This window comes from Piliocolobus tephrosceles, chromosome 9 (assembly GCF_002776525.5).
Source record: "Piliocolobus tephrosceles isolate RC106 chromosome 9, ASM277652v3, whole genome shotgun sequence".
In the NCBI taxonomy this organism is placed as follows: Eukaryota; Metazoa; Chordata; class Mammalia; order Primates; family Cercopithecidae; genus Piliocolobus; species Piliocolobus tephrosceles.
Genome location: NC_045442.1, coordinates 123,816,683 through 123,832,585, shown reverse-complemented (window position 1 = coordinate 123,832,585; position 15,903 = coordinate 123,816,683). Strand labels below are relative to the sequence as shown.

Here is a 15,903-nt window from a genome sequence, read left to right as displayed (position 1 = left end):
TTTCTTCTTTATTCTTCCTCCTTTATTCTTCCTCCTTCTCCTTCTTCTTCTTTCTTCTTCCTTCTTCCTTCCTTCTTCTTCTTTCCCTTCCCCTCCTCCTCCTCCTCCTCTTCCTTCTTCTTCTTTGCATTAGAAAGAGTTTCTATTTAGATCATGAGATATAATAGTGCTTAACACAGTGTTCTTTTTTTACCTACAGCTCTCAAGATAGAGGAAAACTATATATGAAATTTAATCTTTTATGTCTAAAAAGATAGGGGATATAGGAATGGGTGAATGGATAGATGGATGGATGGATGGATGGATAGATAGATAGATAGATAGATAGATAGATAGATAGATAGATACCTTGACTATAAGACCTTCCAGTGTTGAGAAGAAAGATAAATCAGTGAAGTCTACAAAAGTAAGAAAAGGTTTTAAAACAGATGTAGTATTTACATGTGGTGAAAGAACAGAAAGAACATTCTAAGAACACAGAAGACATGGAAATGGAAATGATTCACAGCACATTCCCAAATCAATGACTAGAAAGGAGAGCATGCTGTGAGAAGATATTGGACAGGCAGGTAACACAGGAAATGGCCAACACTAAAAAACAAGCGAGGCCTTTGCATGGCAGAGGCTCATGAAAATGTGTCATGAAAGGAAGGATATAAAACAGTGGCCTCACTTTTTCCCAGTACACGGTTCTTAAAAGTCCAACATGCTTTCCATATTTCTATTTAAGGCAGAACTTTGTTTTGGGATGTCCACTGGAAAATAGCGGCAAAAAAAAATCTTCCTGTGACAGAAGATAATTTCTTCATTATTTTTTCCTCCAAAGGCAACACAGATGGAAAAGTCATTTGAGGCAGGGAGTGTCTTAATTGCTCAAGGGACCCAAGCTTTGAGTATGACTCATGTGAGGCACTTAAAATCAAGCCACCCAAGGACGTCCTGAGTCACCCAAGATGCCATCTGGAAATGTGGTGGAGGAACAGTCGGGACAGCCTTTGCCAGCACTCAGGCCACAGCGCCTCTTCCCAGAATATTAACCTTTCATTGTTTTCTTTCAGTCTAACCATTCTTTAGCAACCATTAGAAGTCATTATGGAGGTGGGAGAGAACTCTAGAAATATCTAACTTTGCTCCCCTTGGTTTTAGAGAGAAGGCTGGAGTGTGGCAGTTGGCTGACTCCACACACCAAATCTCTACTAACCCTTAATGCTTCTCCTTTCTAAGAAAAACAATACAGGGCCAGGCGTGGTGGCTCATGCCTGTAATCCCAGCACTTTGGGAGACTGAGGTTGGTGGATCACCTGAGGTCAGGAGTTTGAGACCAGCCTGGCCAACATGGTGAAATCCCATCTCTACTAAAAATGCAAAAAATTAGCCAGGTGTGGTGACAGGAACCCGTAATCCCAGCTACTCAGGAGGCTAAGGCAGGAGAATCACTTGAACCCGGGAAGAGGAGGTTGCAGTGAGCCGAGATCATGCCATTGCACTCCAGCCTGGGTGACAGGGGCAAAACTCCATCTCAAAAAAAAAAAAAAAAAAAAAACACAGCCCATGTTGTTTTTGAATGAAACAGGAGACAAAGGCACTTCCCTGACTGCTGGATTTACCACCTCGGGGAAATGATTTTACCCCTCTGTAGACAGGAAATGGCATCGGTTCTGAACCACCTACTTGTGCTAATATAGTCTACTTAGTGATGTTTCATTATATTTAGAGGAGAAGGAAAACAAAATGCCATTTTTACTTCTGTATAAGAAAGACGCCCCCCCCCCCACCCCATTCCATACACTTCCTGAACAGGATGCCCCATAATGGTCAGAGTTGGGCACAGGCACAGACACACATATGACTAGTCCTCAGTGAGGTATGACGCCCAGAGTCATGCTACCTGCTGTATTGACCATATTTTCTTGTTGTCTATGTTCTTGACGCTCTGGCATTTGGGGCTTTGATCCTGGAAAGATCGTCCCTCCCAGAGCTGGCTCCTTCCTAGGAACAGCAGACAACCCTGCTGCAAGCACACCTTTGATACATAAACCAACCAATCCAGAGCCACACATCCAACCATCTCCCATGTCAAACTCACGCACCTCGGCTGGGCACAGTGGCTCACACCTGTAATCCCAGCACTTTGGGAGGGCAGGGCAGGTGAATCACCTGAGGTCAGGAGTTTGAGACCAGCCTGGCCAACACGGCAAAACCCGTCTCTACTAAAAATATGAAAATTAGCCCAGCACAGTGATATGCGCCTGTAATCCCAGGTACTAAGGAGGCCTCTAATCCCAGGTACTCGGGAGACTGAGGCACGAGACTCACTTGAACCCGGGAGGTGGAGGTTGCAGTGAACCAAGATCGTGCCACTGCACTCCAGCCTGGGTCACAGAGTGAGTCTCTGTCTCAAAAAAATAATAATAATAAAAAATAAAACTCATATACAAAGCCAATACTCCTCCTATCCTAAATCTCTCCAGGACGAAGTACCTGACAACTAGGGACCATCCCTACAGCCAATCCTAAACCTCCTCAGACTACCTACTACCCACCTTGCCCATTTCTTCCCATGAGAACCCCAATGTAGGCTCTGAGACACGCACTTTCCTCTGCACCTTCTGCTCCTGGCCCACCCTGGCGCCTCCCCATGTGTCCTGGCACGGTATGCTGCCGCCCCTGCCTCCAGGGATCTGTGAGTATGAAATTCCTCCTTCACGCCAGTCATTTCTGTGCCTGTGTATCTTACCACACTCGATAGAAACAAACCCTGAGCTCAAACTGTAGAACACCAGCTGCAAAGCAGACACCAAGACAGACCCTGCAGTCAGGAGGTTAAATGATGGCAGAGAATCATCTTGGGAAACCCAGGCCAGGAAACTCACACACAAAGATCCCCCTGCTTTCCAAAGAGTAAATATTTTGTGTGTATGTGATGCCAGGAAGCTTCATAAAAAGGGTGTCTAATTAATTCAGAATAAAATCAAACAAATTCCTGTGGTCCTGGCAGTCACGGGAGTACCAGCTGTTGCCATCCACATTCTATTCATTAATTCAAGTACAGAACAGTCAGAGAATGACAGCTGGAGGGAGATGGCAAGAATGCAGGCTAGAAGGAGACTCATAGGATGAACTGAGCTCCAGAGGCAAGCAGGAGGAGCATCACGCACGGTCACACACGTCCTTGGAGCTTATCCCACGGGTGATGTGGAGTCACTGGAGACATGCACGCAAGAGAGCAATGCGCCAGGTCTACCACTGGAAAGATCATTCTAGTACTGACTGGATGGTCAATAAGTTTCATGTTAAACATTCATGATACTTGTAAAAGTAAGACTTTCAAAATTCTAAGAAATTTCTAAGAAAAACCTAAAAGGTTGTATAAATGGTCTAAGCCAAGGAGTTAAGAAAATCTTTGTACATTTAGAGGCTAAATGTACAAAGCCTCTTTTTCCTTTCCTTTGAAAGGAAAACATAAACTGCTTATTACTTAGGAACGGAGCACTTTTACATGGCAAACATACCAGAAAGCAAGTTAATAAATGACAGATTTAAAGAGGAAATCTTCCAGTTTAGAAGACAGAAGGTATCTATAACATACAAAGGTCTCTGATAAATTGACAGTGAGGTAGATAAAAAAAACACAATAGAAACATGGGCAAGGGACCTGAAAAAAAAAAAAATTCACAGAACAACTCTGAATGGCTAACAAATATAATTTAAAATGTCCAAATCCTTGTTATGGAGAATGGTTTGAGCAATAAAAGAAAAAAATTCCAAATTCGTACATAGTCAGGGAAAGGCAAGTTAAAGGAACAATGAGATATCACTTCCTAAGTAAGACACTGACAAATTAAAAAGAGTAATTATATCGGCCGGGTGCCATGGCTCACGCCTGTAATCCCAGCACTTTGGGAGGCTGAGGCGGGTGGATCACGAGGTCAAGAGATCAAGACCATCCTGGCTAACACAGTGAAACCCCATCTCTACTAAAAACAAAAAAAATTAGCTGGGCGTGGTGGTGGGCACCTGTAGTCCCAACTACTCAGGAGGCTGAAGCAAGAGAGTGGCATGAATCTGGGAGGCGGAGCTTGCAGTGAGCCGAGATCGCACCACTGCACTCCAGTCTGGGTGGCAGAGCAAGACTCCGTCTCAAAAAAAAAAAAAAAAAGAGTAATTATATCAATTGCTTGCAGAAATGTGTGTATTCATCATTGCTGATATAGTATGAATACAGATAGTGTTAAGATAAATTGTATTCAAAAATTAATCTGACATCAAAAAAGAAAAAAAAAGGTTGTTTTTGAGACAGAGTCTTGCTCTGTTGCCCGAGCTGGAGTGCAGTGGCGCAATCTCAACTCACTGCAACCTACGCCTCCCAGGTTCAAGCAATCCTCCTGCCTCAGCCTCCCTAGTATCTGAGATTACAAGCATGCGCTACCACATTTGGCACATTTGTGTATTTTTTAGTAGAGACGGGGTTTCACCACGTTAGCCAGGCTGGTACCGAACTCCAGATCTCAGGTGATTCACCCTCCTTGGCCTCCCAAACTGCTGAGATTACAGGCGTGAGCCACTGAGCCCGGTAAAATTTAAAATGTATATGCACTTTGAATCAGTAACCCTCCTATTGAAAATAAAAGCATACAATTAAAAGTACCTGCATAGGCCGGGCGCGGTGGCTCAAGCCTGTAATCCCAGCACTTTGGGAGGCCGAGACGGGCGGATCACGAGGTCCGGAGATCGAGACCATCCTGGCTAACTCGGTGAAACCCCGTCTCTACTAAAAAAAAAATACAAAAAACTAGCCGGGCGAGGTAGTGGGTGCCTGTAGTCCCAGCTACTCGGGAGGCTGAGGCAGGAAAATGGCATAAACCCAGGAGGCGGAGCTTGCAGTGAGCTGAGATCCGGCCACTGCACTCCAGCCTGGGCGACAGAGCGAGACTCCGTCTCAAAAAAAAAAAAAAGTACCCGCATAAAAGAAGAAATGAAAGTGTTTTTTGAAGCATTGTATACAGGGTGAAAAAACATGGAAATAAATTGAGAGTTCATTAATAGCAGAATGTTTAGTAAATTATAATAAATATAAATACAGATTTAAATACATACAACTGAGAGGCCCATTTGGTGTATTAGTTAAGAGCATGGACTCAGACACGGAACTGCACTCAGATCCTGGCTCTCCCACCTCTTCCCAGCTGTGTCATCTTGGGAAAGTTACTCACTCTCTCTGACTCAGTTTTCTCACCTGTAAAATGCCTCAAGTACTTGTTATAAGAGTAGTTGAGGGGCAGGCACAGTGGCTCACGCCTGTAATCCCAGCACTTTGGGAGGCCAAGGCGGGGGGGATCATCTGAGGTCAGGAGTTCAAGACCAACCTGGCCAACATGGTGAAACCCTGTCTCTACTAAAAATACAAAAATTAGCCAAGTGTGGTGGCACATGTCTGTAATCCCAACTACTCGGGAGACTGAGGCAGGAGGATCTCTTGAACCCGGGAGGCAGAGGTTGCAGTGAGCCGAGATCACACCACTGCACTCCAGCCTGGGCGACAAGAGTGAGACTCCGTAAGCATTCAGTCAACATGAGCTGTCACATGCACCCATGGTTTTAGAGCAATGATCAGAGGTTTCCCGTGTGCAAATGTACCTCGGGTTCACCTGCTGCATTCTGTTTCTCAGCGGTACTTGTCATCGTCTCAATTATCAGTATGCTTACAATTTACATGTATGTACATATTGCTGGGAGGCTATTCTCCATGAATCTCTGGTGTTTTTCTGCACAATTTGCAAACAGAGACTCTAGCTGCCTTTGCTGGAAACTACCTTTACATTACAAACATATAGTGAATAGCCTCAGAAGACAGGCTCCCCCTTCAGGGAAGAAGACAGATTGGCTTAATGTGCAGAATAATACAGAAAATATCACCCTCGAGGAGCAAAGCCCAGGCAGGCTTAGTGCTCATTATTAAAGAGTCAAGTTCCCTAAGTTAAGGGCTCCTTTCACACAATGCAAACCCATTGCATGGCAGGTGTCATCTGGCTCCATCACCTTCTGGGAACTGGGCTGGGGGAATGGCACACATGCTTTGACTACTGCTATTACTCTGAGTAATAAATTGCCCTTTGTCTCTGACCCAGGAGTCTCCTGTTTTCTGCTAGCATCCATGAAATGGTAACAAACTAGCTTATTAGCTTGTAAGTAGCTTTAATCTCAGCCCCTTAACAATTCTTGACATGTTTATGTACATACATGATTGTCTAGAATTATGTGAACATGGAGAAAACGTGAAAGAAGGAATACTAGGCTAATGAATTTGAGGTAACAGGAGGCAAGATTGGGAGGATCAGAAGAAGGAAAGGAGATAAGAAAGCCAAACAAAAAAATTATTTTTGAAATCCAAAATCTCAATCCAAACAAAGATGGTCATGATCGTGATATTGGTAATGACAAGAAATCTGAATTCACTCAAACACCAGCCAGGTGCAGGGAGGGCTAGGATAAATGCCTCAGCAGAGTCTAAAGGCATGTCTCTACATTTTGATATTTCGCTCCACGCACAGTAGTAAGGAAGAACTGAGGTCGTTTCAAATAAGCTCTTAGAGTTACTGACCATTTGCCCAAGTCCCAATCTCTTAGCCTCCAGCATGCATTGAGAGCCTGTCCAACTTTCATCACGTGATGCTTTAGCCTACAAATGTGAATTCTTTGGTTGCTTTAGTTGTTTACTTAACAACAAAGCTCTTATTTCCTGGGTAAGGATGTCAGAAAAATAAATAAAAGTTATATTTAGGCTTTAAAAAAAATAAGCCTGCAAAGACCTTTGTGTTTATAGTCCTACCAAAATAATCAGGTCTCCTTCCAGAAAAAAGAAAAACAAAAATCCACTTAAAGAAAGCCTTATAGAAGACTCAGCTATGCTGCTTCATCTCAGAATTTTTCTACAAGCAACTTTATATGTTTTGGAAGATCTGCAAGCAAAGTGGATACCTGGTTCAAAATAAATAGAAGAATGAGGGAATGGACTTTCAAGATGCACCATGAATATACCTACCAGCCTCTGCAACAGTCTGACTTGCCTTGGGACCCTGAGTCCATCCTGTAAAAAAGAAGAGACTGTTAAAAAGGTGATCTAAAAAAAAGAGAAGAGACATGAAATATGATTGTGAGGTCATTCTTACATGAGTAATACAAGGGGGTTAAAATCTATTCAGATTCACCAAAAGCCCTGTCTGTCCTGAAAAGCAGTTTTGACCTTTTATCAGGGAGTTTGTTTCCAGACCAGAATTAGAATTCAGCCCTGTCAGATCGGGTTGACTCTTAACCCATAACGTCACTCTACCTCGTCACCTCATTCTTCTGTCTGTAAGAGGAGATGGATGAAATGACAGGAACAAAAAGATTGAGTATTTGTATTCTGTTTCATTTTATTTGGGGCTTCAAGTTAAACTCTTTGCTACTGTGTCTATTACAATAAGTACAGGTATTCAGTCTTAATTCCAATGGGCTCACTATTCAACTTAAAACTCCAGGAAACTCTGGAAGCAAAACTGAACTTATCTTGAATTTTCTTCATTGTGTCTTTTCTGGATGATTTCTTATATTCTTCTGCATGCAGGGGAGGGATGTGGGAAAGTGATAAAATCATCTTTTTTTTTTTTTTTTTTGACACGGCCTCGCTCTACAGCTCAAGTTGGAGTGCGGTGATGCGATCATAGCTCACTGCAGCCCCAACCTCCCTGGCTCAAGCCATCCCCCGACTCCAAGCAGCTGGGACTACAGGCAAGAGCCACCATGTTAAGCTCACTTTTGTATTTTTTGTAGAGACAGGGTCTCCCTATGTTGCCCAGGCTGGTCTCAAACTCCTGGGTTCAAGCGAACTTCTCACCTCAGCCTCTCAAAGTGCTGAGATTATAGGCGTGAGCCACTGTGCCCAGTCAAAAATTATATTTAAAAAAACTCATTAATAATTAATTAACTAGCCCCTCTGGACTAATTTAAAGGTCTTAGCTGGTTCTATGGATGTCACTCATGGCAAATCTCATTAACTAATAGAAGTGTAAACTATTATTGCTGGGAGTAATAAGTTTTCCTTCCTTTCTGGAGGGCAGTTTTACAATGTAGATCAAAAACATAAGAAATATGCCTAGATTTCATGTCTATTTTTTTGTTTGTTTTTTCAGACAGAGTCTTGCTCTGTTGCCTAGGCTGGAGTGCTGTGACACAGTCTCAGCTCACTGCAACCTCCGCCTCCCAGGTTCAAGCAATTCTCCTGTCTCAGCCTCCCATATAGCTGGGATTACAGGTGCCTGCCACCATGCCCCACTAATTTTTTGTATTTTTAGTAGAAATGGGGTTTCACCATGTTGGCCAGGCTGGTCTCAAACTCTTGACCTTGTGATTCGCCTGCCTCGGCCTCCCAAAGTGCTGGGATTACAGGTGTGAGCCACCGTGCCCGGTCTTTTTTTTTTTTTTTTTTTCTGTTTTCTGTTTTTTGAGACAGAGTCTTGCTCTATTGCCCAGGCTGGAGTGCAGTGACACCATCTTGGCTCACTGCAATCTCTGCCTCCCAGGTTCAAGCAATTCCCCTGCCTTAGCCTCCTGTGTAGCTGGATTACAGATGCGCACCACCACACACGGCTAATTTTATTTTTGTATTTTAGTAGAGACGGAATGTCACCATGTTGGCCAGGATGGTCTGGATTTCCTGACCTCGTGATCCACCCGCCTCTGCCTCCCAAAGTGCTGGAATTACAGGCATGAGCCACCGTGCCCGGCCAACTTTAACTTCGTACGATACTGCCAAACTGTTTTCCAAAGTGGCTGTAACATTCTGCATTCCCACCAGTATGCAATCTTTTAATTTATAAATTCTACTTACAGAATAGCATCATAAGGGAGGAAAATACTGATAGAAAAAAAAATGAACACAAAAGAAAATTCTTGGCAACTTCTAAAACAATTGCTCATAATTAGAAATAGCCTAAAATGCCCTGAAAATGTGGTTCAGTTAAGTAGACTATGATACATTGATTAATTACCACACAGCTACTGAAAATAAGGACCTGCACCTACGTTTACTAACATGAATCAACATTCACTTTACTGGACTTCAATGTTGTTCTCCAAATATCTTCCTAGCTCTCTGCCAGAGGGATTAGTCGTTATGGCTAGATAGGGTCATGTGACTAGTTCTGGCCAATAAGTTATGAATGTAAGTAACTTTAGTCCCTTCTGAGCCAAGCATTAAGTTAATGTTCAGTGTTCCAGAACTGCCTTTTCTTCAGCACAGTAATTAGTAATGTTTGGGGTAATGGCTGCTCCATGAAGCCCAAGTTCACAGTGACCAACAGGTGCAGAGCTGCCCCACTGCTGACCCAAGATGGACAAGGTGTATAAGCAAGACGTAGAGTCTGCTATTTAAGACACTGAGAATTGGGGATTGTTGGGTACCACAGCATAACCTAGTCTATCCTGAGAGATATGTTCCTGACACAATTTTAAGTGACAAAATCAGGCAACAAAACACTCTATGTAACACGATCCCATTTTTGTGAGTGTGTTTTTACGCATAGAATGTGCATCAAAGTGCTAATCAATGGCTGTTACCTTTGACTGACATCTTATTCTTTAAACTTTTCTGTATTACCTCAAGTCTTAACAAAATGCAGATATTTCCATCTTGAAGACTAAAAGTATAAGAGAAACTCTTTTAACCTCATTCCCTGCTTTATCTCCCCACCCAAAAATATACATACATTGTAAGTTGCCATTCTAAGCCATTATAGAGTCTACTCTTCAATAGAACATGGGATGGAGAAAAATAGTACAGGATTTAGGCTGACATCCACCCTGACTCCAAGTAAGAACCTATCAATGAAAGAGTCAAACTCTGTAAAATATTTGAAGAGATTTTTTCTGATCCAAATAGCAGTGACCACAGCCCATGACACAGCCCTCAGAAGATCCCGAGAATACATGCCCAAGCTGTCGGGGTGGAGCTGCTCGGTTTTATACATTTTAGAGAGACATGAGACATCAATCAAATACATGTAAGATATACATTGGTTCTGTCCAGAAAGGCGGGACATCTTGAAGGTGGTGGGGGCTTCCAGGTTATACTTAGATGTAAAAGTTTTCTGATTGGCAATTGGTTGGAAGAGTTATTATCAATAGAAAGGAATCTCTGGGTTATAATAAGAGGTTGTGAAGATCAAAATTTTATCAGGCAGATGAAGGCCCCAGGTAGCAGGCTTCAGAGAGAGTCGACTGTGAATGTTTCTTATCAGACTAAAGGTCTGCGTTGATGTTCATACTGGAGGGGTACGAGGAGGCATGTCAAACCCCCACTTCCCGGACCCCCACTTCCCATGATGGTCTGAACTAGTCTTTCAGGTTAAACTTAGAGGGCCCCGGCCTAGAGGAGGAAGTCCATCCAGATGGTTGTCGGGCCTTCAAATTTTATTCTTGGTTTACAAACCAAACACTTCCTAGGAGTATACTGATTTTGGAATTCTAAAATGAGGTGAGGCTGGGCGCGGCGGCTCACACCTGTAATCCCAGCACTCTGGGAGGCTGAGGCGAGTGGATCACCTGAAGTCAGGAGTTTAAAATGAACCTGGCCAACATGGCAAAACCCCATCTCTGCTTTAAAAAGACAAAAATTAGCTGGGCGTGGTGGAGCACGCCTGTGGTTCCAGCTACTCAGGAGGCTGAGGCAGGAGAATCGTTTGAACCTGGGAGGTGGAGTTTGCAGTGAGCCGAGATCGTGCCACTGCACTCCAGCCCGGGCGACAATGTGTGAGAGTCCATTTCAAAAAAAAATAAAAAGTAAAAGTAAATTAATTAATAAAATAAAATGAGGTGAGATGTACAAGAGACTGTGAAAGGAAGGCCTTCAGAGGGACCCTGGGCAAGTTCTTTATCAGTCCTATAGGATCGTCTCTGGCCCTTCCCTCCCTAAATTGTGGAATAGCCTGGGGACCACTTAAAATAACCATGGTCAGAAGGAAAGCCCAGCCCCTCCCTGATTGATCTAAAGTATTTTCTTTGAAGTTTTCTCTTTTGTAAAATAAGTTTTCCAAGAAAATAAGCATGCTTCAAGGAGAACAAGAGAAGCTGGTTTTTCATTTTTGAGATGACTATCTGATGTCTCAGGGTATCACTATGGCCACACTTCATTCAGTCCAAGTTTCAACTCAGCTTGACCCAGAATCAAAACTTCCCAGTACACATATGTTGCTGGTGCAAGCTAGGATTGGAAGTGCAAATGACATTAATATCATCATTGTTTTCAGTTAAGAATTCCTGATCCTTTTTATTGTTTGAGAGTTTTCCCCGTGCCTTTTAAGAAACTAGGGGTGGAGACTGGGTACAGAAAAGTAACTGACTCCCAGCTTCAGGGCAAAACTACTGTAAATAGTCATCTTAGAGCTTCCACTGACTTCCTGGAGGCCCCAAATCATGGACTTAAGAGATGATGCTACCCAGCTGTGGTTATTTCTCCAGCATCAGAACAGAAGATATCCAGACCACAACATTTATTAAGAAAAACGTAAACCACCATCTCTGCCACCAGGGACCATACTATCTAATTTTCAAAAACATATATACTCACGAAAACACCATAGACGAAGTGAGTTTTATAAGTTACAAAAGAAATAGATGAAAGAAGAGATCACTATGCTCTTGAGTGACCATGGAAGGATTTATGAAGGAGATAGGGCTAGAGTTTAGCTGTGGAGATGTGTCTTGGAGTGGGATGAAAGGGAAGAAGAACGTTAAAGAGAATCAGATTCAACACAGGAACAATCCTCAGAAAATCAGCTTCATAGACCTGCACCTGCCTCTACCACAAATGGACCCAGCAACATCACCACCAGGAAACAGAAGGTGAGGTAAAAGCTTCCTTAGCACAAGCATGTGGCAGTAACATCAACAGAGCTGTGGAGGGTGGAATCTCCAAACCTACCCGTTATCAATTAGTGCAACTATAGGTGGAAAAAAAAAACCTGCCAGTGCTGCTTTAGTGTTTATAATTTGACTGGTAGAGGTTCTGTTCTTCGTCCCAGGATGCATCAGAGCATCAGATCATGACTGAGGGAGGAAGAGAGATAGGTGCTTGAGTCATCTCAAGAGTCTATCCCTGGGAAAGAATGGGAGGCAGGAGGAGAGAAACAAAACCTAATTCTTGAGTACAGACACTCCACCTTTGGTATGGATGCTTTAATGACCCAGCTGACTTAAACAGGGACATAAAGGCAAGCAAGGTTCACATCATCCACTCTTCCTTTTGAGCTGTAACATTGTATCTGTGACTCTAGGTCCAATAACACAGGCGTCCCCAGGGCGTGGACAGGTGCTGGTTGGTGGCCCGTTAGGAATCGGCCACAGAGCAGGTGAGCAGTGGGCAAGCCCACATTACCGCCTGAGCTCTGCCTCCTAATGCTTCAGGCACTAAATTCTCATAGGAGGCAAACCCTAATGTGAACTGTACACGCAAGGGATCTAGGTTGCGTGCTCCTTATGAGATTCTTACTAATGCCTGATGATTTTAGGCGGAACAATTTCATCCTAAAACCATCCCTCCCAACCCCAGTCCATGGAAAACTTGTTTTCCACGAAACTAGTCCCTGGTGCTAAAAAGGTTGGGGACTGCTGCCATAACAGATTCAAGAGCCATTACACTGAGGCCAGCTTCAGCCAAACACCTTCAACTGACTGAAGTCATGAGTTCCAGAGGGATCTGTACGAGGAATTTATCCACCACCTGGCCCCATTCTTCTGAGGACATTCTGAAATGCTGAAACCAAACCGAGAAACTGAAGAGCCAATTACCTTAGAGATCTGCTATAGGACCTAGAACAGAACCAAGGGCTAGATGTTGGAAAGTCACTGAGATGCCATTTATCATGTGGGCTGAGAACAGTCAGTCTGAGAATATTCCCGTTTGGGTAATTCTATATCACTCACCCAAAATTTTTCTTCCTTGAAAGTAATGTTGCTGTCAGTTGTTTAGCTATTAACCATTTGCAATTTGGGATGCCTATCACCTTGGTAATGGAAGAAGAAACTTGATATTCCAGCTAAAATTCCAATTTCCAGGAAGATTTTTTTTTTAAGTTTTTTTGAGAGAGTTTCAACTCACACCACCCAGGCTGGAGTGCAGTGGTGTGATCATGGCTCACTGCAGCCTTGACTACCCGGGCTCAGGTGATCCTCCCACCTCAGCCTCCCAAGTACCTGGGACGACAGGTGCACGCCACCATGTTTTTGTATTTTTAGTAGATGTGGGGTTTTAACCATGTTGTCCAGGCTGGTCTTGAACTCCTGGGCTCAAGCCATCTGCCCACCTCAACCTCCCAAACTGCTGGGATTACAGGTGTGAACCACTGTGCCTGACCGATTAAAATTTTTTAAAAGCAACTGCCATTAGACAAGTCACCCTGTTTGTTTTCTTTACCTATAAAATATCAGGAGCCAGGTGTGGTGGCTCATGCCTGTAACCCGAGCACTTTGGGAGGTCAAGGCAGCTGATCATCTGAGATCAGGAGTTCGAGACCAGCCTGGCCAACATGGTAAAACCCCATCTCTACAAAAATGCAAAACTTATCCAGGCGTGGTGGTGCATGCCTGGAGTCCTAGCTACTTGGGAGGCTGAGGCAGGAGAATCACTTGAACCCAGGAAGCAGAGGTTGCAGTGAGCCGAGATCACGCTACTGCACTCCAGCCCAGGCAACAAAGTGAGGCTGTCTAAAAAAAAAAAAAAAAAAAAGAGGCCAGGCGCGGTGGCTCACGCCTGTAATCCCAGCACTTTGGGAGGCCGAGGCGGGCAAATCAGGAGGTCAGGAGATCGAGACCATCCTGGTGAACGCAGTGAAACCCCGTCTCTACTAAAAATACAAAAAAATTAGCCGGGCGTGGTGGCGGGTGCCTATAGCCCCAGCTTCTAGGGAAGCTGAGGCAGGAGAATGGCGTGAACCCGGGAGGCCGCAGAGCTTGCAGTGAGCAGAGATTGCGCCACCGCACTCCAGCCTGGGCAACAGAGTGAGACTCCGTCTCAAAAAAAAAAGAGTGAGAGAATAAAAATCAGGGAACTGGATGTTGCTTGTGGGAAAACAGTGAGTCGTTCGGAACTCTCCTCCTAAAAAAACACCTCAGGTCTTCATCCTCTGGCCCCCATCTTCCTAAATCGACCTACTCTACTGTTCCTCACATCCAGAAACACCCGGCTGGCATTCCCAGCAGCCACCCTGAGGACATGGTAAGCGAGATCTCCTTATATGTGAGCATCCAAGGACTGGGGAAAGTGCTAGTTACGAACACCAAGTCACACACAGCTCATCACCCAGTTCTCAGGACTTCCCCACCCTTCCTTTCCACCCTCAAGAAATGGCAAATGGCTGCTTTGGGAGTGACCAAATCTCTGGAATTTCTCCCACAGCATACTCCTTCCGCACTCTGCCCTATAAACTCATTTCAACAATCCAGCCCTGCACATAAGGGAGGCATTATTGAGTGGCCTGAAGCTTACAAAATCTTTCACTGGCTTTGTTTTTTAAAGAGTTAAAAAAAAAAAAAATAGCTGTCTTGATTTTTGTTGCTTTTTTTTTCCCCCAAAGAAATGCAAAGATTTGCTTCTGAGTGAGAATTTATAAGAAATTAAAAATCTGGAAATGTCCAATTCAGGGAATGAGAAATGTATCACCACAATAGATGTTTGAATTACAACTAGCATGTTTTGCACCTCACCTGTGTGCCATGGGTGATTTAAATACAAATCACATTTAAACAAGTTCAACTAAATTATAAAAGTGAACGTGGCTTGTTCTTTGAAGGATTTGCTGAGAGCACCAGCTTTGGTGTTCGGCACACCTGCACTCCAATCCAGAAGTGTGTTATTTTTATAAAAATGTAATTATTATTTAGATGCTAATAAAACATAAGCTCCGGGACCCCTCACTTGTGCAAGCCTCTAAAAACGAGTGGTATTTGTGGTGCCTGTCAGATTGTCAAAATGTGTAATTTGTTGTGCTTTCTTTATCATTCTAAATAAGTGGTCCTTTTAGCACCTAATTTTGTAGTCATAATTTGATACATTTTTCCTTCAAGAGGGCCCTGCAAATTGTGTACTTTACTCTCTTCCCAAAGCCTAGATCCACCCCTGCCTATGCAGTAGGAATTATTAACAATTCTGTCTTGCAGATGATGAAACTGATGCCCAGAGAGGTTAAGTGACTTGCCCAGGTACACACAGCCTGTAAGTGATGACGCCCAGATTAGAACCCAGGCAGTCTGGCACCACATGGTGTACTCAACCAGAATACATTATTGCCTCTTATTATTTTCACATAAAGCTCCTAGCAAGCTCCCTGAGACACTGGGACGTTACAGATACTCAATAACTGGTAGCTTTTGCTATGTTGTCAATCTAAAGCTGCTTTGATAATAATGGGAATATAACTCTATCTTTATTTAAAGACACCATATAAATGTCAGCTAACAAAACAGATAACTCTGTAGCAGACAATGTTTATACAAGGGACTTTCTGTTAAATACTAATTTCCCAAAATATCCTTTAAAAATACTACTGTTCAAAGTGTGCGGCTGGGCACAATGGTTTATGTCTGTAATTCCAGCACTTTGAGAGGCCAGGGCAAGCAGATCACTTGAGCTCAGGAGTTTGAGACCAGCCTGGTCAACGTCTCATGATGAAACCCCGTCTCTATTAAAAATACAAAAATTAGCCAGGCGTGGTGGAGTGCACCTGTAATCCCATCTGCTTGGGAGGTCGAGGCATGAGAATCACTTGAATCTGGGAGCCAGAGGTTGCAGAGAGCAGAGAGCCTGCCACTGCACTCCAGCCTGGGTGACACAGCGAGGTTCTGTCTCAAAAAAAAAAAAAAAAAAAAAAA

General features: G+C 43.5%; 1 protein-coding gene across 2 annotated transcripts in view; it reads right to left on the bottom strand.

Annotated features, from left to right (window-relative positions):
- ITIH5 (inter-alpha-trypsin inhibitor heavy chain 5) overlaps nt 1-15,903 on the bottom strand; it is a 102,167-nt gene that overhangs the window by 83,316 nt on the left and 2,948 nt on the right. For both annotated transcript variants that reach the window (XM_023230542.1, XM_023230543.1), the window contains exon 2: nt 7,043-7,087. In XM_023230542.1, the coding sequence (XP_023086310.1) occupies nt 7,043-7,087 (45 nt within the window). The remainder of the gene's footprint in view (nt 1-7,042; nt 7,088-15,903) is intronic.